The 22,976-nt window shown below is 33.8% G+C and overlaps 1 protein-coding gene across 50 annotated transcripts in view; it reads left to right on the top strand.

Moving 5' to 3' along the window:
• Positions 1 to 22,749, top strand: part of LOC145254714 (uncharacterized) — a 269,962-nt gene extending 247,213 nt beyond the window's left edge. For 17 of the 50 annotated variants that reach the window (XM_080113402.1, XM_080113408.1, XM_080113387.1 and 14 more), the window contains 3 exons: positions 4,278 to 4,358; positions 8,717 to 8,770; positions 22,515 to 22,749. In XM_080113402.1, coding sequence (XP_079969528.1) covers positions 4,278 to 4,358; positions 8,717 to 8,770; positions 22,515 to 22,558 — 179 coding nt within the window. In that variant the 3' untranslated portion in view covers positions 22,559 to 22,749. Of the gene's footprint in view, positions 1 to 4,277; positions 4,359 to 8,716; positions 8,771 to 12,339; positions 12,387 to 22,514 lie in introns of all 50 variants that reach the window. The other 33 variants (XR_013863794.1, XR_013863796.1, XR_013863795.1 and 30 more) reach the window with 6 other exon arrangements.
• The last annotated feature ends 227 nt before the right edge of the window (positions 22,750 to 22,976 follow it).

A 22,976-nucleotide genomic window follows, 5' to 3' on the forward strand; every position in this document is an offset into this window, starting at 1 on the left:
AAAGACTTTTCATATCTATCTGTGTAAGTATACCTTGATAATTATGTTTCAGTTTGAAGAAATATGGTATAATATAATTATGGGGGTGTTCGTTCGCACTTGACCTCCATAGAATGGAAATATGTCACAAAGTTTAACCAGGTTTTTAATATAGATCCACAGAATATTGTGATAAGTGTTTCAGTGTGAACAGGTATGGTATAATAATTATGTGGTTTATCTATTTTATTTTTACTTTCATCATATTTAGCTTTGGTTTTGATACTCCCAAATTCGAAGCTATCTCTTTACGATCCTTCCTTTTCATAACCTATCATATTTTAACAAATCAGAGTCCATTGTATGTAGGTTGTTGTACTTTTGCTAGTATATATATATATATATATATATATATATATATATATATATATATATTAGGAGGTATGTTTGGTAAAAAAGGGGGGCAGTTCTCAATACGTTAGTGGTGCTAAATGTGTTTTTATTATTTAAACTTCGGGGATTTTATTTAAATCATTATGAATTGCGTAAATTTACAATAAAATTATCCTACCGATCCCATCAATGGGGTCTTTATGGGAAATATGCATATTCAGCTATATATATATATATATATATATATATATATATATATATATATATATATATATATATATATAGTCATCCATATACAGTACTGTTTCGCTGTTTCACAGCTCATCAGTATATATATATATATATATATATATATATATATATATATATATATATATATATATATATATATACAGTCCTGGGCAAAATCATAAGACCACTTAAGAAAGTAAGCGTTTACGCATATTATCGAAATTTAATCAAACAAATGGTTGAAACCATTGCCAAAATAGAAAATATGATGGAAAAAAATGAAATCTTCCTCATTCGAGTCCTTAACCCTGATCTAATAATTATTTTAAAAAAAAAACAAGCCTTTTCACCTGGTCAAAATGATAAGACCACTGATAATTTATCTAACAAAATGCAATTATAAATTACTAAAAAGGGTCTCAGTATTTAGTATAGCCTCCATTATTACGAATTACTTCAAAAAGTCTCTTCGGCATGCTTGCGATAAAGTTTTTTATCAGTTGCGAAATAATTTTAGCCCATGTACTGAAAACTGTATCAAAAAGTTCCTTTATTGAATCATACCGGGTTCCATCCTTTGAACCCTTCTTTTGCCATCAATCCCCAAAGATTTTACATGAGATTAATGTCCGGAGAACATGCTGGATGATCTAACAATTCTATATTATTTGAACAAAAGTATGCTGTATACATAGGAGAACAATAGGAATGGGAAATTAAGTCACAAATCTATATATTGGTGAATATAGATTGGTTAATTTATTCAATAAGGGTATACAAACATTTAATTGGGGGATAGAGGTGACTCTTTATTCCAATACATTTCGAAGCTTAATGCTTCCCATCAGAAGAGTAGAGAAGATGCTAGGTAACATAGTGGGGATTCGACGTCCTCCTTATGAATCCCACGCTAGACGCTATTGTTCTCGTATATATACTCCAATGAAACTTGTCGAGCTTTATATTATTCCAATAAGTCTCCTCTTATAGAATTGACCTCATTCTCTTCTTCTAACTCACTAAGATATATATATATATATATATATATATATATATATATGTATATTAAATTTACTTATACAAACATTAATGGCTACACATGTGCATACATGTTTCTGTAATCACCCGCGTTGGGAGATTACGTCTTCAGGCCAAGAATTACCGTCGAAAACTGATATTTCAATCAAAAAACATTTTCCTATTTCGTTTGTAAATTTAGAATGTAACCTGGGTGGGAGTCATAACTCGGTGAGAAGACAAGTGAGGTCTTTGAAGATAATAAACATCTTCTATTTCAATTCCCTTTCTCTCTATCAATCCCATCTTTTGGTTTTTATGGCATATATATGTATGTATATATATACTGTGTCGAACATGGCCACTCTTTCGGCTTTGGACGTGCAAAAATCTTAAAATCCATCCCAGATAGAGCAAAACGGAGACTTATTGAATCTGCTTTAATTTCAAACATTAACACCATCAAACAAAGAAAAGGATTTTATAATGTAGCCCCAATCATAGGTAATATAATAATAAATGAACAAAACATCAATTTAGATCCTGGTTGATAAAAAAAAAAATGCATATATGTATATAACCCGACCCCCCTCCACACACTAGATATAAATTCTCTTTTCATCATGAAATTTTTCTCTCCAGAACAGAAAGAGAACTAAACTTCTCCTCTTGCGCATGTGATATATGACCGTCTTCCTGTACATCCTCGCCTAGAAATCCTGATGATGTCCCCTGAAATAGGGACGAAACGTTGATTTTATTTTTGTTTTTACTCTTTTAGGTTTTTCCTTTTTATTCGCATATATATATATATATATATATATATATATATATATATATGTGTGTGTGTGTGTGTGTGTATATACAAACATATATACATAAAATGCTATATTTAAAATTCCAAGATGTTGTGTACCGTACCGTTAATTTATTACAGCATGTTAAAATGTTCATTTCTTGACAGTACCTGTTTCATTTTCAAAGATGGCTTGATTATCAAAAAGACCATTTTAACTACACTTGTGGTTTTTTCGGCTTTAAGTAATCATGGCCATATTCTTTTGTTGTTTTAAAGTTAATTACTTCTTATTCTTCTGATGAGTCAAGGTGGGAAATATTTAGCGATTGACATAACAATTATATGATTGTTTCTATGCTACGAAATAGGTGCTGTTAAGAATTGCACATTTTAACATGCCGAAAGAAATAAACGGTAAGATGAACAACATCTCAGAATATGAAAGATATCCTTTGGACATTTACTTGTTTATGATGTGTATTTGGATATGCACTGCAGTTATATCTAACATGCATCGATAAAACTATTTTTCATAAATAAAAGGATTGGTATAAGTAAATAGTGAAATATAATTGAATAAGCCTATTTTTCCCAATAGACACACGCACATGTATATATATATATATATATATATATATATATATATATATATATATATATATATATATATTTTACGCTCGAAATGCATATAGGCATTCGATTATCTAATTTGGATATCTACTTTTTAAATAGTCTACAATAATTGTTTCCTGTTATTCATTTGTAATTTTAATGTGTTATTTTCCCTCTATATCTGCAATTATTCCGTTGATATGAATAGTAATTTATTCAAATAATATATTGAAGTATAATTTAATGTAAATGGAACCTTTATGTTTCGTTAGCTAAACAGTTTTTAAAAATATACTGCTGGGTCATTAAAATCCCTCTCTCTCTCTCTCCTTCTCTCTTTCTGTATTTTTCATTCGCTTCTCTGTCTCTCATTCTCACGTTCTCTCTTTTTGTCTTTCTCCTTCTTCATCATATTGTACGAATACGAAGATTCTATTTTGGCATATTTTTCCAGTCAGAATTCTCTCCAAAAAGACATCGAGTTCTTACAGAATGGAACATGTAAAGGTTGCCAACATCAACAGTGAAAGTGATTTTGTGGAACGAAATAGAACTTTGAAAACTCAGATCGTCTGGCCGTGTTCTTAACCACTTAACCACCGTTATCTTCCAGTGTTTTAAATAAACCATCAAGAAATACATATAATAATAAAACGCGGGTCTTACTTTGTTTTTTACTGCAGGACGTCCCCTGTATGGTTGTGTCGCTTGATCGACTGTTATTTTAGGGGTGTAAAACGCATGTATAAAAACAATGGAGATTTGTTGCGGTGTTAAGTGTTTTATTATAGAGAGAAATTCGTTCACGAGGAGAGAGACTAAATGACATGCTAAAATTAATTCGATCTAAAAGATCGACTTAAATCAATTCCTTCTTGCTAAAGCTTCTTACTTTGCCTTAAAGATGAATCTCAAGGAAATTATTCACGTAGATTACTATATTGTCTTATTTGTCTTCTAGCCGCTTCATCGATTCTGACTGACTAGAAACTCCATCCTGCCCTCCGAACAAGTGATGTAATTCCTCTATAATATCATTCGACACCGGACTTGTAGTGTGTTTTGTCTGGCAAGATTACTCTTTACCTCTATCTTGCCTCACTCACGCTAGATATACCGAGTCTATTTCTGTTTACTGGCAAGTTATTTTGACATGAGCTTAATGAAACTCAACGACGAAATACATATCAGTTAGCATAATGTATGGTACCAATAGATAACAACGATTCTCTTTTTATTCAATCAGGGAATAAGAAATCAGGTCGGAAAATGGGAAAATCCAAGCAAAGTAAATGGAATAAACGTAATAACAGAAGAAAGAAAAAAGGTAGCCGTTTTATGGTTTTATTATTCTATCAACTTTAAATTTCAACTTTTCCCCACAAATAATTATTCCTTTACGTTTTGGAATTATTTACGTGAAGATCGAAGAATTCTAATATTTCAATTATTGGGAAAATTGTTCTTACCTTGAGTGTTACTCACACAAGCTTTCGGCCAATGTATCCTCCGACATTCTGCAGGTGTATGTTGTCGAAAGATGAATTTATTTAATCTACTATGATAACTTTTTTTCGTTCTGTCGACCATGACCTTATAGGAGACTTCAGTTATTCGTGTATATAAATACATCTTTTTCACGGTATAAACTGTACAGCGCTTAGAAAATAATATACGGATAAATGGGAATTCGTGTAAAATATATACACAATAATATATATATATATACATATATGTATATATATATATATATATATATATATATAACCAGTAGAGTTTAGTTTCCAAGAAGTACATCCAATGAAAACCAATGTGTCTACCAAAGAGTTCTCAATGAGTGAACAGAGCAGGTATATGAAATTTATTTATACAAACATTGATGGTTACATATGTGCATAAATGTTTCTGTAATCACCCGCGTTGGGTGATTACGTCTTCAGGCCAAGAATTATCGTCGGGTTATCGACGATAATTCTTGGCCTGAAGACGTAATCACCCAACGCGGGTTATTACAGAAACATGTATGCACATATGTAGCCATCAATATTTGTATGAATAAATTATATATATATGTATATATGTATATGTATATATATGTATATGTATATATATATGCATATATATATATAAATATATATACATATATATATATACATATATATATATATATATATATATATATATATATATATATATATATATATATACGAATTTATTCTAACTTAATCTTCTTACTTCGCTTGAATGGTCGAAAATATTTACTTAGATTCCTAGATTGTTCTGTTAATCGAACCCGATCGCTTTCTCATCCCGGACTGCAACGAAATTAAGCTTCTTTTATATTGTCTTTTAGTTCTCACATACCATAAGCGGTGTTACTGACAAAGGGGACGTCTTGTTATTGTCTAGGCTGAACTTTACTTATCTAACATTTATCGTTGATTTTTTTTTTTTACCTTATAGTAATATGTTTAACATCTTATATTAAATGGTTTCATGCTTTGTCTGGAGCGATTTCCATAAAAAATAACATTCAAGATAGGAGCATTAATCCGAATAATACACATTATGTCTTTGTTAATGGTTGTTAATGCATGTTTTATGCTTCCAAGGCAATGATTACTAAAATGTCTTTAAAATGACATTACTTTTGAAAATAATTACAAATGTAAATAATCTATAATACTGGGTAAAAAAATGTGTTTTGTAAGTCGTCTTAGGTTTTTTCGGCTGATTTAGAGCAAATATTTACTGCTGATTCCAAAAACGCCATTTGTTTTCCTCAATAAGGTCATTTTTTTCTACTGAGTGACTGTAGGAATATCTAAGATACTGAATCACATCTGATGGAAGGTGCACTACTGAAATATAAAGGTGCATAGCTAAAGCCAAGTCACTTTCAAAAGATTGACATCAATCTTGACCAACAGAAACGCAAAAAAGACACCAAATTCAGAAAACTACAAACGTATTTATGGTATTTTCTATTAGACGATTGTGAACGAAGGACAATCACCAAAAGCAGGAAGAAAAGATTAGAGGAAACTGAAACTTGGTTCCTGAGGAAAATGTTGAAGATATCTTGGAAATAAAAGAAAACTAACCAGCAGGTATTAGAAATGGCAAACACAGAAACGTTCCTAATCACAACAGTACGAAAAAGACAAACGAGATTCATGGGGCATGTCTACAGAAAAGGCGGAATAAAACAGATTAGCTTGACAGGAAATATCGTTGATAGAACCAGAGGAGGGCAATGGAAAACATACGTTGACAGTTTGAATACCTTAGCAAGAGCAACAATGATGGGCAACAATGAATTTATGAAGACCTCGAGGAAGAGAGATAGATGACGCTGACAATAGGAAAATACGTTTTTTTATAAATTAAATACATTAGAGTAACGTTTGACGGTTATGTTTGCGGCCTATTACCTTTACATCAGATAAAAGTATGCATTTAAGAAAATATATTTCTCACTCAATTTATTATGTAATCAAACATTGTGTAGCCTCAATATTGACGTTAACATTGCATGATTGATACACTATTTATTGATCAATGATAAGAATAGATCAGAATTGATAACATTATCAGGAGACAGGACATGGATAAGGACAGATTTTTCCCCGTCGGCATACATAACCCTAGCAAACCCATTTAGTTACAAAATCTTACCACTTCACTGTTGTGGTCCCTAAATGCCAGAAAGCTTTCTACTCTAATAGTTTCTTCCCTCGAACAGCTGGTGTTTGGAGTTTCCTTCCTGGTACCTACTTCTCTAACTGTACTGATATGGAAAAGTTCAAATGTAATGTAAATAAACATATTGTAATTTTTTCTTAGACATTGTCCCAATCGCGATATGACTTGCTTGTGGGGAACGTAAGTAAAAATAAAAACTCGATATTTGGTCATCATTGATCCTTCACAGTTGGATCCTTTGTTTCATTAGCCGCCATGAATACCTAAAAGCAGGGATGACTCGCTTCAAAGTACAACAGAATTCATCACGTTATCAGTACATATCAAATTGCTAAAGACAGCAAATGTATGAAACTGGATGCGTTATGTCATGAGGAATCCCCCCCTGCCCTTCGGTCATTGATCACAGATTTTCAGGAAAATTAGATGTTCGATTATCATTAATTATTCAAGGCCGAAAATTGTGTTTCCTTAGTTTTCCTACAATAAACAATTTTCTTGGCCTTCGGGACATGATCAAAGTGTAGCATCTGTTCCGGCAGATGCTGCAAGCTATGACTAGCTATGACTAGCAAAGACCAGATGTGGGGGCAACCCCACATGCCTGACCTTTAACCAGCTCCCATTTCCCACCTCTCGGGAGCTGTTCCCCTTTTTCCCTTCCCCCTCCCTTCACTCCTCACATTAAAAATCGGCCTTGTGCCTAATTTGCTCGGTGGGGGAGCAAATAAATACCATCTGTTCTTCAGATGCTGCACTTCTATTTCTTGTTCTCTTTCGGTGGAGGAGAAATCCTTCACGACTGAGACAATTTTTATTTTTGTACCTTTTCTCCACGTTAAAAAATTACCCTGGTGTCTAACTCTGTCTCGTGGGGAGGCATAGTAAATAGGTACAATAAACAATAGCAGGGAGGTCTCTCTTCAAAGTCCAGCAGTAGCTGCGCATTATGACTGCATCTCAGGATCCCTGCTACCTGGTCTCTATCGTCTTCATTTCTTGCTAAAATCTCCCTCTCTATTCGCCGCTCATTTATCTAAGATTCGCAGGAAACCGATCCAGCAGTGAGAATATGTAGTGTATGTTGTTACCCATGTTGCAACCCAGGTTTTTTTAAGGCAGTCAGCATTTTGCTGACGAGTTCTGTATCATTGTTGACCTTAGCGACCACAACAAATGATTTCCTCGATTCTAGAGTTAAATATTTCTCTCATTGTTTCATGTTCTCGATTCTTCGATCAGAATGTAGGGTTGACGTCATAGCCAGCAATCCGATTTACATCTGACTTTGCCCGGCTCTGATATTTTCCACCGTTGTCCGTCACGTATACAACACAAGAAGGAATGTCTCTCTTTAAATTGCAACAGTATATGTTTTTCAGGACTTACAAGAGAATATTCTTATTGTTTTGGGTCTCGAGTATATAGCCGACACATGTAGATACACTTAATCAATCTAGAACCACATCACTCTATCTAAAACACACATAGGATATTAACTGATATATTCTCGAGAGTCAAAATAATAAAAAATAATATTTCTTGTCATAACTCTAATCATAACTAAATCCTATTATCCTTGGTGCATTGTCTATATCGCCTTCATTTCCTACTGAAATATCTCCCCGTGTTCGTCGCCCATTAATCCAAGATTACCAGGAAACCGATCCAAATGGTAATACAGGTAGTGCATATCCATGTTGCATCCCAGGTTTTTAAAGCAGTGAGCATTTTCGTGACGAGTTCTGTGTAATTATTGACTCCAATTGTTGACGACCACGCTTCCAGTTCGAAATGAGGAATGTTGCAAGAAAATATATTGCAATAGAATAGAAAAATGACCTGATTGAGAAAAATAAATGTTAGTTTTGGACTCAGCGCATCAAAATTTATATAAATATATAAAATCGGTTAAAACTCTTTCGTTGATATTTTGGATGTTGACCAGTGTAATTAAAGATATTCTTTATCTTATGTCAGCGAACAGAACTCGAAATCAAACAAGACGTTGGAAAAAGAAGCACAATGGATACGGTGGGTTCTGCTTTGTATATTTTCATCATCGTTTTGGGGTGGGTTCGTATCGGGTGGGTTGCCGAACCAAATTGACTCTTTCCCTCCGCAAATCTGTATCTTCCATGGTCTTGGGAAGATCTTCAAATTGTAAGCCAGTGTCTTCTGTCAATAATATTAACTTCGGCCTAATAGGTCTTCTTATTTTAGTTCCGTGTTTAGGATCCCACAGTACCACATAATTGACGACCTCATCTTTTCTTTTGTAATAATGTCCGACATATTGTGTTCTTCTTTCTCTTATTACTGAAGAGATCCTGGGCAAAAGGTTGGGTGTGGTTTCCAGTTTATGTTTAACGCTGCCCTGAGTATTCTGGTATCAGTTCCATCTAACTTACGTTCAAGTTTTTTGGAGTTTTTTTTTTTTTTTTACCGAGAGTCCATGTTGGATGTGTCGATCTCCCAACGCCTCTCCAAGCATATTTGCCAACAGAGCTTCGAGGAGTCCACTTTTTCTCACGGTCAGACTCGAAATTCGCTCCGGTAGTTCTGGGATGTCCCCTCGCCTTCGCTGTCTGAATCAGAAGAGCTCCCTCACTGCACCTATCGCTGTCTGTTCAGCAGTCCTGATCGCAACTGTCTCCAAGACAATCTGGAGTTCTCCTTGAATTACCGCTCGATTAACGGTGACACCGATCCTTGCTCAGCCTCATAGGGCACCAACATCATTCTCGCATCTTTTAGCCCGAACATCATTCATCTCGTGCATTTGGATGCCCTGGAATCAGGAAATTATGAAATTCCAGAGGAGGATTCTCAAAGTAGAAAATTCGAAGGAGGATCCTTGCTTCTATCGAAATATTCTGTGTGACCCACTTCGGGCACGCGTTTACAATTCTCCGTTTCACTGTCACCTATTTTGGTTCCATTTGGGGCACTAATTTTCAAATATATTCAATTAATAACTGAATTTTAACTTTAAATTTCATCCTCTTTTTTTGCAAGTATGACTCGTGATTAAAAGTGTTAATTATTACCTTATTCTTACGCTACTACTCCTGCCAATTGGCAGTTTTAAAATATGATTCGTAATTTTAATCTTATTTTTCACTGTTTATTATTTTTCCCGCTAATTTTGCACTCTTTTTTTACACGAACATTTACTTTGTCACTGACTCAAACAAACGCCATATCTATAACAAGAAAGATAACCATAGTTAAACGAAAAACAAAATAGTTTACCTGTCAACCATAGTGGACACATCCTTTATGGTCAAGATCCTGCGTCTTTAGGCACCAAATATAACCCAACGAATACGCTAACGGATATTCACTGGTATAAGAGTTCAAATCCAATTGTATTCGAAATTACGGAACACCCGAATTAAGTTCAACAGCTATCCGGTCACCCAAATAACTCACATTAATGAAAATACTTACCCATAATCGACCCACGTAAAGACAGGGTTAGTTGGTCGTTCTGGGTCCTCCTATCTCTGGACGAAAAGTCCTCGAGATTATCTCCAGACTTGATGTTGGCGCTCCTGCAATTTAAAGCACACAGAGAAAAAATGACACTCAACTCCTCGGGTCGGTTTCCATACAAGGATTATATTGTCAGAACTAGATAATGGCAGAGTGTCAAAAAAAGTACCATATAAATTGCGGTGACACAAAAAGATAGTTAGATATATTAAGCCAACAGTCAGTTAGATAATTACCCCTCTTTCGTATACCAGGAATAAAAAAACTATCCATTGCTGGCCCTTTAGAAAAAATACAAATCTTGTGTTTGGAATATCGGATAACAGTTCGTTTAAAAATGGTCAGCACATTTAAACTCAAAATTTCCTTCTCACTTTCGGAGATACACTTTCCTTCTCTCTTCGTTCGTAGAAGTCTGTAGTTAGCCAGTGTTAAGAAGTGCGGTTGTCGGGCTAGGGAAATTTGAATTCGTCTTGCATAGGGACGCAGTTGACGTGCTCGAATCAGGGGAGTTCCAGTTTTTGTCAGCCTGCATGGAGAGAGTTACTCTCCTCTCTTCTCTCTCTTTCTTCTATCTTCGTTTTATTCTGACTTTCTCTCTCTCTCTCTCTCTCTCTCTCTCTCTCTCTATATATATATATATATATATATATATATATATATATATATAGATAGATAGATATATATATAGATATATAGATATAGATATAGATATATCCTCCCCTGGAAATTGTACAGGTCGTTATATAGATAGATATGGGATAGGTTGGACGTTCTTAGGGCGTACACTTCAGTCAATAGGACGTGGCCTTGTCACGCTAAGACTCGCTCTTATTATTCAATTGCCATCCTTACGTAAGCATTTCCCCGTGGGTAATGTTCCTATCGGGGGATTTCTCACGCCAGTTCTTCTGCGATGGGTGACCCAGAGATCATCGTCACCCAAAGCCCCAGCCTAAATAATATTCCAATACCATTTTCCAGTATATCATTGATTCCTTGGCAAATAGTTTTAGTACTGTAATATTATTAAAACTCATATCCATACAGGTTAACATGTCACTTCTTTAGGTTAACGATCAATCTTAACTTTCATTGTCGACAGACTGTGGTTCAATTACATTGTCGACAGACTATGTTTCAATTCCACCGTCGACAGATTAGTGTTCCATCCCATTGTCAACAGATTATGGTTCAATTCCATTGCCGAGAGACTATGGTTCAATTTTATTGTGCAATTCCATTATGGTTCAATTCCATTGTCGACAGACTATGGTTCAATTCTATTGTCGACGGACTATGGTTCAATTCCACTGTCAACACTAATTCCATGTATTTCCTATCAAACAGATGTGATATTGATAAAAGAACATGTTCTTTTCACAGGAACTTAGTTGAACATCGTTTTCAATCGCTGTAGTCAACCACTTAGTTGTAGTCAACCTCTTATTTGTAGGCAACCACTTTGTCGTAGTCAACCACTTAGTTGTAGTCAACCACTTAGTTGTAGTGAACTACTTTGTCGTAGTCAACCACTTAGTTGTAGTCAACCACTTAGTTGTAGTCAACCACTTAGTTGTAGTCAACTTTGGGTTTACGGAAGAAACTGGATTCGAACTTGGTAAGCATGCTTTTTTTGGAGGAGCCCGTATCCTAAACCACTAATCCACTGGCAGAATAGTGAGGGTGCTCACTCGCCGTTTAATCACAGTAACATTTAAAGCTTGGAGTGATTAAATTAGATATTAGAGATGAATAATAACTTGATTTCAGATGTGTGAATATTTTAATGTGTTTATAGTAAGTATACTATAGATACAAACAAAATACCGATCATTGTAAATTTTAGTTGGGTTGTCCGCATATATATACCGGTTTCCTTTGATAGCGCTTAAAAAGGTTTCTACATGTTTTCTGTGGGTGTGTGTGTAAGTTTTTTTTTTTGCTTTTTTTTTTTTTGCCTTGCTCAAGGTGTAAGGTTGTCGTAAGATTACTATTAATGAGTTGCTTATTATTAATGTTTTTTTTTGTTTTGTTTTCCTTAATTAAATCGCTTGGGAAAAAAATTGATAATATATTTTTATCTTTTCTGTTTGGTTTGAAAGGAAGGAAGAAAACGAGGAAACAGAATAATTACTGAATAATACCAACGGTATATATAGTTTTTATACAAATAAACATTCCAGTTAGTATTTTGTATATATATATATATATATATATATGTGTGTGTGTGTGTGTGTATGTGTGTGTGTGTGTGTTTTAAATTCATGTTGAGTGGATGTCTTTAAAAACTACGATAATTAAGTGTATTTATTTATTTTGATTTTGAAAACGTTGCATAACTCAATTTTAATTTCATCTGTTCCAATTTTTTTTTCCATTCCATATAAAAGATTTCCAACACTTTTAGAAACATACATTTGTCTCAGATGAGTTATTTCATAGAATTTAACTATTCGATGTAGAAGGCGTAAGATGTTCCTCATAATAAATATATACACCACAGTTTGGATTAAATACATCTGCTTTGGAAATAAGTCAAAGATCTTACTTGAAAACGAAATAAGTTAAGCAGAGGGAATATGGTAAAGAAAAAGGTGATTACACATTAATGGATAGTCTGGTGGAAGATAAAAAAATCCAGTGACGGTAAAATCCAAATGTAAAACTTGAAGAAAGTTAAAAGAATTTCCATTTGTACAAGTAAAATCCAAAGAAATCCCGTAATTGGAAGAAGATGGTCCATAATAATCCAAAGGCAGAAATCCATGGAATAATTCACAAAAAAGTGTGTACAAGGAAAAATAATAGTTAAATATATATATATATATATATATATATATATATATATATATATATATATATATATATATATATATATATAAGCCTGAAGAGTCTTAGAGTGGATGAAACGCGGAATATTCAGTGTAGCTTAATCGCCATATATATTGTATAACTTACTATATATATATATATATATATATATATATATATATATATATATATATGTATATATATAGTCATGATCATATTTATTGCCACCGTCCAATAAAACCCTCATCTAATCTTAAAAGTCCTTCAGAAAAGATTTAATCTAAGGAAATTACAAAGTATAATATATATCTTGAACTGCTCTTTGCAACTGAATAATCGAATTAAAAAAATGAATAATAAAGAAATTACTAACGATATTTCAAAATTCCCTTGTGGTAGCTGTAATTCTAAGGATCTATTTGTATGGCCTTTAGCCTTAATTACTTGCTGTAATCGTTTATTATAGTTTTTCACTAACTTTTAGCATTCTTCAACAGTAAATTAAGCTCATTCCTCCCGACAATAATCCTCAGGTTTTCATTCAGAACATTGACATAATCCTCCTTTTTCCAAATTCCTGTGATCTTAAGAAGTCTTCCTGGTCCAGTGACAGCAAAGCATCCCACAAACATCAAACTGCCTCCGCCGTGCTACACAGTTGGTATTATGGGTTTAAGCAAAAAGGCTTCGCCAGATTGCCTGTAAACAGAAGAAACAATATTATGACCGAATAACTTCAATTTCGTTTCGTCGGACCATATAACATGTTTCCAGAAGGCAGTAATAATAATAAGGGAATCTTCCTCGGGCAACATACTATCAAACCACTCTCTTCAAAACTCTACCAACTGCGTGTCGAAACATGTTCACTCCAGAGCTTCTCTGGTCCTCTACAATCTCCAAGCAGTGATCCTTGGGTTTTGGCTGACACGTCCAACTATTTTTCACTCTGCTTTCGCGGACAGTAGCTTTTTCCTTCCCCGACCTTCCAAATTCATAACGTGACCTTGTGATTCAAACTTCTTTATGATGGCTCGAACCATGAATTTGGGAAGGTTTAGCTTCTTAGAAATCTTATCTTAACCCCCCTCCTTTTTGAATGACATGCTATCCCATGCATCCTGGGGTTTTCTCTTAGTTTTAACTATAACGGAAATTATTGATTTAAATTAATTCAAAGCACACGCTGTCTAGAAATATCAGAAATTTTTTTTTTTTAATTAACATTAAATAATTATAATAAGGCGAAAAACATGTAACGAAACCATGCAAAACACAAAATTGAGTATATAATGTTAAATTGATTATATAATGTTAAATTGATTATATAATGTTAAATTGAATTTTTTAAAATTCTTATTGCTGCAATATTTTAACTTATAAATTTATATTTTCTACTAGGATATCTTGTCCTTTTTATTTCCAGTTTTAACAACTAGTCCTTTACCTTTCCATGTTAAAGCTTAACCATATTACTTTTCATGCTTGCATTTTTTCTATTGCAATCCATGATTTTTCCAGGCTTCCAATAAATCCACTTGTCCTTTGTTTAAGTCCAGTCTTATATTTTTGCCCTCATAAACACATATGTAATATCAATGCACGGCACTCGTCTACTTTCAATAAATCCCCCTAATTATCTCCCTTTCATGCTTTCATTCTCACGTGTTACTTCTCTTTTCGAATTTGTAGCCGCAGTAGTTGCTAAAGCGACGTGGTTGCTATGAAAACCAGTCACAAAAAGCGTCGCTCACTTCCTTACATATTTTAAACACTGGGAAAATCACCATAACTTTTGTTTTACTGAAAGAAAATGGAAGTGTTTTTTTTTTACAATATAGCTTAATATATGATCTATAAACTGTAATAAATGTTTGACATTTGGCCGAAAAATGAGTGGCGGTGAAGATTTAAAGCAATTCTACACGACTAAAACTGCCACTTAACCATATATTCAAACATTAGCGTGTTTGAATGATATATATTTTTGCATAGTAGTCCGCACGTATCAAGGCCCGGAGGGCACTCGAGGATATGGGTTATTGAATGGACAGTAGTCAATAAGAAAACATCGTAGCAATCGTCAGTAGTGGAAATGTGGTAAATTGGATTACTTAACGGGGCGGCTCATCAAAAATTTGTTTACGTTAGATTTGAAGAGGACCAAATTGTAGTAAGCTAGAAAAACAGGCAAACGAAAGAATGTGCCACAGGCGTGCAATTCAAAAAAAGAAACTTTGTTCATGGAATCTACGTTTAGGATATATATCAGATAAAGTATGGAGGAATTATTAATAGTAGGATCAGCTAGGCGAGTGTTTGGCAAAGGGGGACTATAGATTCGAGGCCAGTCGACCACTTGCAATTAAAATAACGAAAAAGCAGTGACGAGTTGGCAAAGTCTTTTCGGCGGGAAAGAGGTTGCATGGAAGAGGAAAGAGCATCCCCCACTAGGCTACGAAGTCTATTTTGAAATTTGTCAAGGAAAGTTAGGATTTTTCTCGAAGCCCCGGCCAAGATGTGGAAACAACACTCCATCCTTGGACGTACTTGCCTTATATATAGATATCTTATGGCTTGGTTAAACGATCCCACCATCATTCCAGCACCTTGGCAACAGATTTTATGTTCGTGTTTCATTTCAGATCAAGAGTAAAGGTCAAGCCCAAAAGCTTGTCAAAACATAGAGCCTCTCCAAGACGAAACCATTCATTTCAATTGATGCTTGATTGGGATCAGAGCATTAATGATGTAAAGATAGAAGCTTAGGTTTTAGATGCATTAAAACGAGCCAACATTTTCCCCATTCTACCACTAGTTCAGCATCAGAAGAGAGAGAATCAGAAAGAGGTTGGTCATTTGCGGCCTTTGATGCGTTGCCATAGATGGTAGTGACGTCAGCACAAATTTCCACGAATGGTCGAAGAATGTGATTTGAAAGATTATTGATGAACACCAGGAAAAGAGTTAGGCCCGGGATGGACCCTTGACGGACTCCAGCATTAATATTGTAAGCTTCTGATTTATGCTCATCAATCATTCTCTCTTATATATATATATATATATATATATATATATATATATATATATATATATATATATATATATATATATATATATATATATATATATATATAATTGAGAGTGGAGAATGATGGTTCACAGAAAGTCGTCTTCGGACACGAAGGACAGTACGTGATGATGATATACAATTATATAAAATGTATGTAAAAATATACGGAGAGGCATGGGACCGATTAAAATATATCCAATAATTTAACAAATTCTTTGTCGACAGATGGATGAACTACATGAGGAACACGACAAAGTCAATAAATTTTCGAAAACAATGTTTTTATTGATGGACATTACGTCATCCACCGTAATTTTAACATATAGTTTTTTGAAACAAAGTCTCCTCATCAGCAAAAAATATTGGGTACTTTTTTTTTTAAGAAAATGAACCTGGCATTTTTTTAAGTAAGGCACATTTATCTGGAAAATCTTTATTTAGCGCCAGGATATATACGCCTATTGAGCTTATTATATATATGCATTAAAACGAGCACTGTCTTACTTGTATTTTAATTATATTAGTGATTTTACTATTACATTAAAATACACTCTGCTCTTTAGACTGTTGTTCTAATCCCCTTTATATATATATATATATATATATATATATATATATATATATATATATATATATATATAGTAATTTATAAAATATATATGGCGATTAAGCTACACTGAATATTCCGCGTTTCATCCACTCTAGGACTCTTCAGGATGAAACGCGGAATATTCAGTGTAGCTTAATAGCCATATATATTTTATTAATTACTAACTAGCTCTACCTACGTATGGAGCACTTTTGAAATAAATACTTAAAGGTTACGCATGTATCGATACTTTTGTATATTAATTTTTTGTGAGTAAATTAAGTAGTGCAAATAAAGCCAGACATGCTAATTAAAGCCAGACAGTCAGACATCATCTTTTGCTGTGGTTCGAATCTCTCGACTGGCGTTAATCTTGACACCCTGCTGATGATTCCCGAAAGTATGAAACGCTATTGTCTGCAGTTATTTAATAATTCTTATAGTAAATAATAATGTCTGCCCCCTTAAGAAACTTGTTGCTTATCGTGAGGCACTTTCAGTTATATTAAAGTCTGTCAATTTAGTTCAGTTATATTAAAGTTTGTCAATTTAGTTCATACGCGCAGATGATCATATAATGATTAGATCACTATGACTTATGTTAAAAAAAACATTTAATAAGAATGAATGTATACTTTACACTGTATCTGTCGCGGTGTAAAGTACGCGAGTGGTTCGGGTCCTTGCTTAGGCAGCCAGACATGACTTCTCTTGCTGGGGTTCGAATCTCACGACTGGCGTTCATCTTGACACCCTCCACTGATGATTCCCGAAAGGGTGAAACACTAGTGTCTGCAGGTATTTAATAGTTATTATAGTAAACAATATTGTCAACTCTATAAGAAACTTGTTTCTTATCGTTGAGCACTTTTAGTTGTAATAATCTCGGTCAACTTAGCTCATACGCGCAGATCGTCATATAATTATGAGATCACTGTGACTTATGTTAAAAGTGTTAATAAGAATAAATATTTAATTTCAACTGTATCTCTCGCAGTTGACAGCAGCCGAATGGTTCGGGTCCTTGCTAATGAAGCCAGATATGGCTTCCGTTGCCGTGGTTCGAATCTCTCGACTGGCGTAAATCGTGACAACCTTCATTGGTGATTCCTAAAAGGATGAAACAAAAGTGTCTGTTGGTATTTTTAATTATTATACTAAATGATATATATATGAACGAATATATGTGCCTTTTTTTTACACAGTGATCACCACTTATCAAGGCCCGGAAGCCACTCAGGGATAAGGGTTATTGCAAGTACATTACGTTAGTGTGGAGATTTGATGAAGTGTTTAATTAAGGGGGCGGTTCATTAGGAATTTGTAAACATTGGCCTTGTAGACATCCAAGTTGTAGTCCGGACGGAAGCAGGCAGACGGAACAGAGTTCCACAGGCGTACAGTTCTAAGAAAGAAGCGTTTTTCATGGAATCCGCGTTTTGATTTAGGCACAGATATAGATTGGAGAAAATTTTTCACAGTGGATTCAGCCAGACGGGTGTTTTTCGTGAAAGATTGACGAGGGGGGACCAGAGATTGGAGTTCAGACGAGCACCTGCCATGGAAATAACGATAAAACAAGGATAGGCTCGCAACGTCTCTTCTGTGGGAGAGAGGTTGCAGGGTAGAGAAAAGGGCATCCCCCACTAAGCCACGAAGTCTATTTTGTACTCTGTCAAGGCATGATAGGCTGTTTTTGGCAGCTCCTGCCCAGATATAGTAACAGTATTCCATCCTTGGACGTACTTGGCTTTTATATAGATAGAGACTTGCATCAGTAGTGAGATATCTTCTGGAGCGGTAGAAGGATCCCACCATCTTTCCAGCGACCTTGGCAACAGACGTGATGTACGTGTTCCATTTCAGATCAGGAGTAAAGGTCAAACCCAGAAGCTTGTCAAAACACGGGGCCTCACCCAGACGAGAGCTATCCATCACAATTGATGCCAGCTGGGGATCTGAGCGTTGATGATGTAAGGATAGGAGTTTGGTTTTGGACGCATTAAAGGTAACCAGCCACATCTTCCCCCACTGAAACTAAATCAAAACGCGGATTCCATGAACAAAGCTTCTTTCTTAGACCCGCACGCCTGGGGAACTCTGTTCCGTCTGCCTGCTTCCCACCGGACTACAGCTTGGATGTCTTCAAGTCCAACGTTAACAAATTCCTAATGAACCGCCCCCTTAAGTAAACACTTCATCAAATCTCCGCACTAACGTAATGTACTTGCAATAACCCTTATCCTGAGTGGCTTCCGGGCCTTGATAAGTGGGGATCACTGTATATATATATATATATATATATATATATATATATATATATATATATATATATATAATGAAATAAGAATTACAATTAAGTTTTCCAAGATGGAAAATCTAAGGTGTATTAAAAATATTAAAGAGTTAAATTTATAAAGTAATCTCAACCAGATGTAAAAGCTCGATAAACCAAATAGGCAATAGAGCTTATAGGTCTTAAAGATTTTACCGGTATTGGATATTTTACCCTTCACCAGACTATCCAGTCACGTGAAATCACCTGTTCCTACACCCTATCCCCGCTTCACTACTTTTTTTTTATCAGGTAAGACCTATGGCTTACTTGTAGCTTCATTAAATACTTTTGCAAGCAAAATCCGATCCCGCATTTTGCTAATCCCTACCCACTGATGAGAAGGAAAGTACTTCGAAACCCCGAGGATTAAGCATTATCCACTTATTTTGTTCTTCCTTTTTTAAATTAAATATGTTTTTAACTCCTTTTTCAAAGTGCTTTAACATTTTTTTATTAACTGGTTGTTCTTACATATATATATATATATATATATATATATATATATATATATATGTGAAAGTGGATGTGTGTATGCCTGTGTATCTGTGTGTCTGGCGGCGGTCGTAACAGCATAAACATTAGGGTTCGATCCTTCCTTCCAACCACCAGTTTTTCTTTTTTTTTTCTTTTTCTCAATATACACATCCAAACACCGGGCATCGCCGGGCGCCCATGCTAGTATATATATAAAAGTGAAAATATCTGTGTGTCTGTGTGTATGTGTACATTTCCCTACGCAATAACTCTGTTAATTTGTAGTCTACAGGCTCGAAATTTGATATACAGGTTACTGAGGTTTGGGAAAATCGACTTGATCCCTTTTTGGCCAGAAATCTGGCGATTAAGGGGTCAGTGTTCAACGATTCGACCTTTGAGAACTCTACCAACCTCCTCCGACAATTTTTTGTCGACGCACTTGTAATTTTAGATATAGGTCCCTTGGACAGGGATCTAACTTAATAACTTGATTTGATCCTAACACAATAAATTTTAAGGGGTCATAATAGGGGTCAAAACTAAAAAAAAATTACCACTATGGTCTCTTGCAAATTACTCAGACAATTTCTGGTATAAATATTTGAAATTTCACATAAAGGGTATTCAGAGATAGAGCAAGCTTTTTTCATCAGTTTGTGTCGAAAATTTTTAGTTACCAATATAGAAATGTATGTATGTATGTATGTTTGAATGTCTGCCTTAAACTTCCAATAGAAGCGACGGATTTTACCAAGATCAGTAGTTTAAAGTTCGATGTTTCATACGACAAATATCGAAAAATTGGCTAAACACATTAATATCTTCCCCTTCAACTAGGCACTTTTCTACAGGGGGAAGGGGTCCCTTTTTTCGCCGATATTTTTTAAAATTATCCTTTCCTTTAGATTGTCTAGCCTTAATTTAAAAAAAAAATGTCGCTTCCGGCTTGGCGGTGGTAGTAACAGCATAAACGTTAGGTTGTACCCCGTTCTTTTCCTACTTTGCGGTACGGGTTCGAGCCTGCCTTCCTACTACCACTATTTATTTTGCTCAACATACACATCCAAGCACCCGGGCAACGCCGGGCTCTCATGCTGATATATATATATATATATATATATATATATATATATATATATATATATATATACATATTTAAAGGAGATTAGAATAATAGTCTAAAGAGCTAAGTGTATTTTAATGTAATAGTGAAATTACTAGTTTAATTAAAATACAGGAAATGCTCGTTGTAATTTAGATATATAATAAGCTCGATAGTACAATGTCCTAGAGCTAATTCAATATTAAGTAATGTGATTTATAATTTAAAAATTTAAACAAAAATTTTTAATTTAAAAATCAAATTTTAATTAAATTAAAAATCAGTTTCATAAGAAGGAACAACAACAAAGTCAATTATCTGTACGATCGTTTCGGAAATCCGTGCTTTTTATTTGTGGTATACATGAAGTCACGTAGAACAATTATACATAGTTTTTTTGGTAAGCACGGTCTCCTCATCAGCAAATTTAGGAGGATTTCTATTGAATTGAAAAGACACCAAAAATAAACCTAGCATTAAAAGTAAGGCAGATGAATCTTTTAGTTTTTCTTTTTTTGAAATCAGGAACTGTGTTTAAAGTAGTCATTTAGATGTTTGCTATAGCTTTTTATTTTATTGAAACTGATTTTTAATTTAAGTAAAATTTGATTTTTAAATTAAAATTTTTTTTTAAAATTTTTAAATTATAAATCACATTACTTAATATATATATATATACATATATATATATATATATATGTATATATATATATATATTTATCAGAAATATAGATACTTCATTGTGAAGAGACACTCACTTTTATGATTACCTCAAAATATGTTCTGTTATACTTACTATACAAGCATACAATTGTTTTGACCCCTTCCTGATGTCTTTTATCCATAAGTTCTCTACTGGTTTTTTCATTATTATCATATAAGTGAAACATTCATCAGCGCAAGGCCACAAATGTATACAACCAAGCAAAGAAAAACTCTGAGCCAAATTCATTCCAAAGCAGCTATATATATATATATATATATATATATATATATATATATATATATATATATATATATATATATATATTAAGTAATGTGATTTATAATTTAAAAATTTAAACAATTTTTTTAAATTTAAAAATCAAATTTTAATTAAATTAAAAATCAGTTTCATAAGAAGGAACAACAACGAAGTACATTATCTGTACGATCGTTTCGGAAATCCGTGCTTTTTATTTGTGGTATACATGAAGTCACGTAGAACAATTATACATAGTATCCTTGGTAAGCACGGTCTCCTCATCAGCAAATTTAGGAGGATTTCTATTGAATTGAAAAGACACCAAAAATAAACCTAGCATTAAAAGTAAGGCAGATGAATCTTTTAGTTTTTCTTTTTTTGAAATCAGGAACTGTGTTTAAAGTAGTCATTTAGATGTTTGCTATAGCTTTTTATTTTATTATATATATGTATATATATATATATATATATATATATATATGGCTTGAGGTAGTTGCCTATAACATGGTTGTCTTCAAGTCCGACGTGAACAATTTTCTGATGAGCCGTTCCACTTAAGTTAACAAATTCACCGAACTTCGATTACTATATTGTCCTTTTGACTGCTGTACACTCTTAAACCCTTACCTTGAGTGGCCTATCGGCCTTGATAACGCTTATGTAAAAATTTAAAAAAAATAACCATTGTTCATCAAAGAAAATCAGAAACGTAATATTTAATATGCTATTGGAATTTGATATTTTTTACGATTTTTTCGTAATTTTGTGAAATAAACAGCATTTTGTAAATTCTTTGTTGTGAGTAAATAAAATATTTGTTCAGTATTATTTACTTTTTTGTTCTGCTACTTTTGTTCAGTATTATTTACTTTAGTGTTCAATTAATGACTAATGGCATCTCTGTTTTTTTGTTGTCGTTGCAGTGTTGCGAAGAATACAAGACTTAGCCAAGACAATTAAACCGTAAAAAGGAAAAGCCTTGCCTTGACGCAAACCAATTAGTACACATCCAAATTAATCACGTCTTCATCAAATGAAACGCAGAGATCAAGTGCTCCGTTTAAAAACGTATGTCTAATTGTAAAGTTCCATTAACGCTAAACGTTTAAAAACAATTTTTATGCTTATTAAAAATAAAATAAAACGGTCCAAATTAAATCAGTGTATTTTTTTGTTTTTATATAAATAATATGCGTTTATATTTTGTTTCTTTCGGACTACTCTTCTCATCTTGCGTTTTTTTTTTAACCATTTCGGTCGAAGCAACCTCCGATCACCTTTATGTGTATTCACGGTGTTTCCCCACAAGGACCCATGGCGTAGTCGATAAAGTACTTGGTAAATTCAGTTGTAAGTTACGCTTCTGGATGTTAAAGTGTCAGTCT

The sequence above is a fragment of the Euprymna scolopes genome, chromosome 30, assembly GCF_053919585.1.
Source record: "Euprymna scolopes isolate OS-2025 chromosome 30, ASM5391958v1, whole genome shotgun sequence".
Taxonomy (NCBI): Eukaryota; Metazoa; Mollusca; class Cephalopoda; order Sepiida; family Sepiolidae; genus Euprymna; species Euprymna scolopes.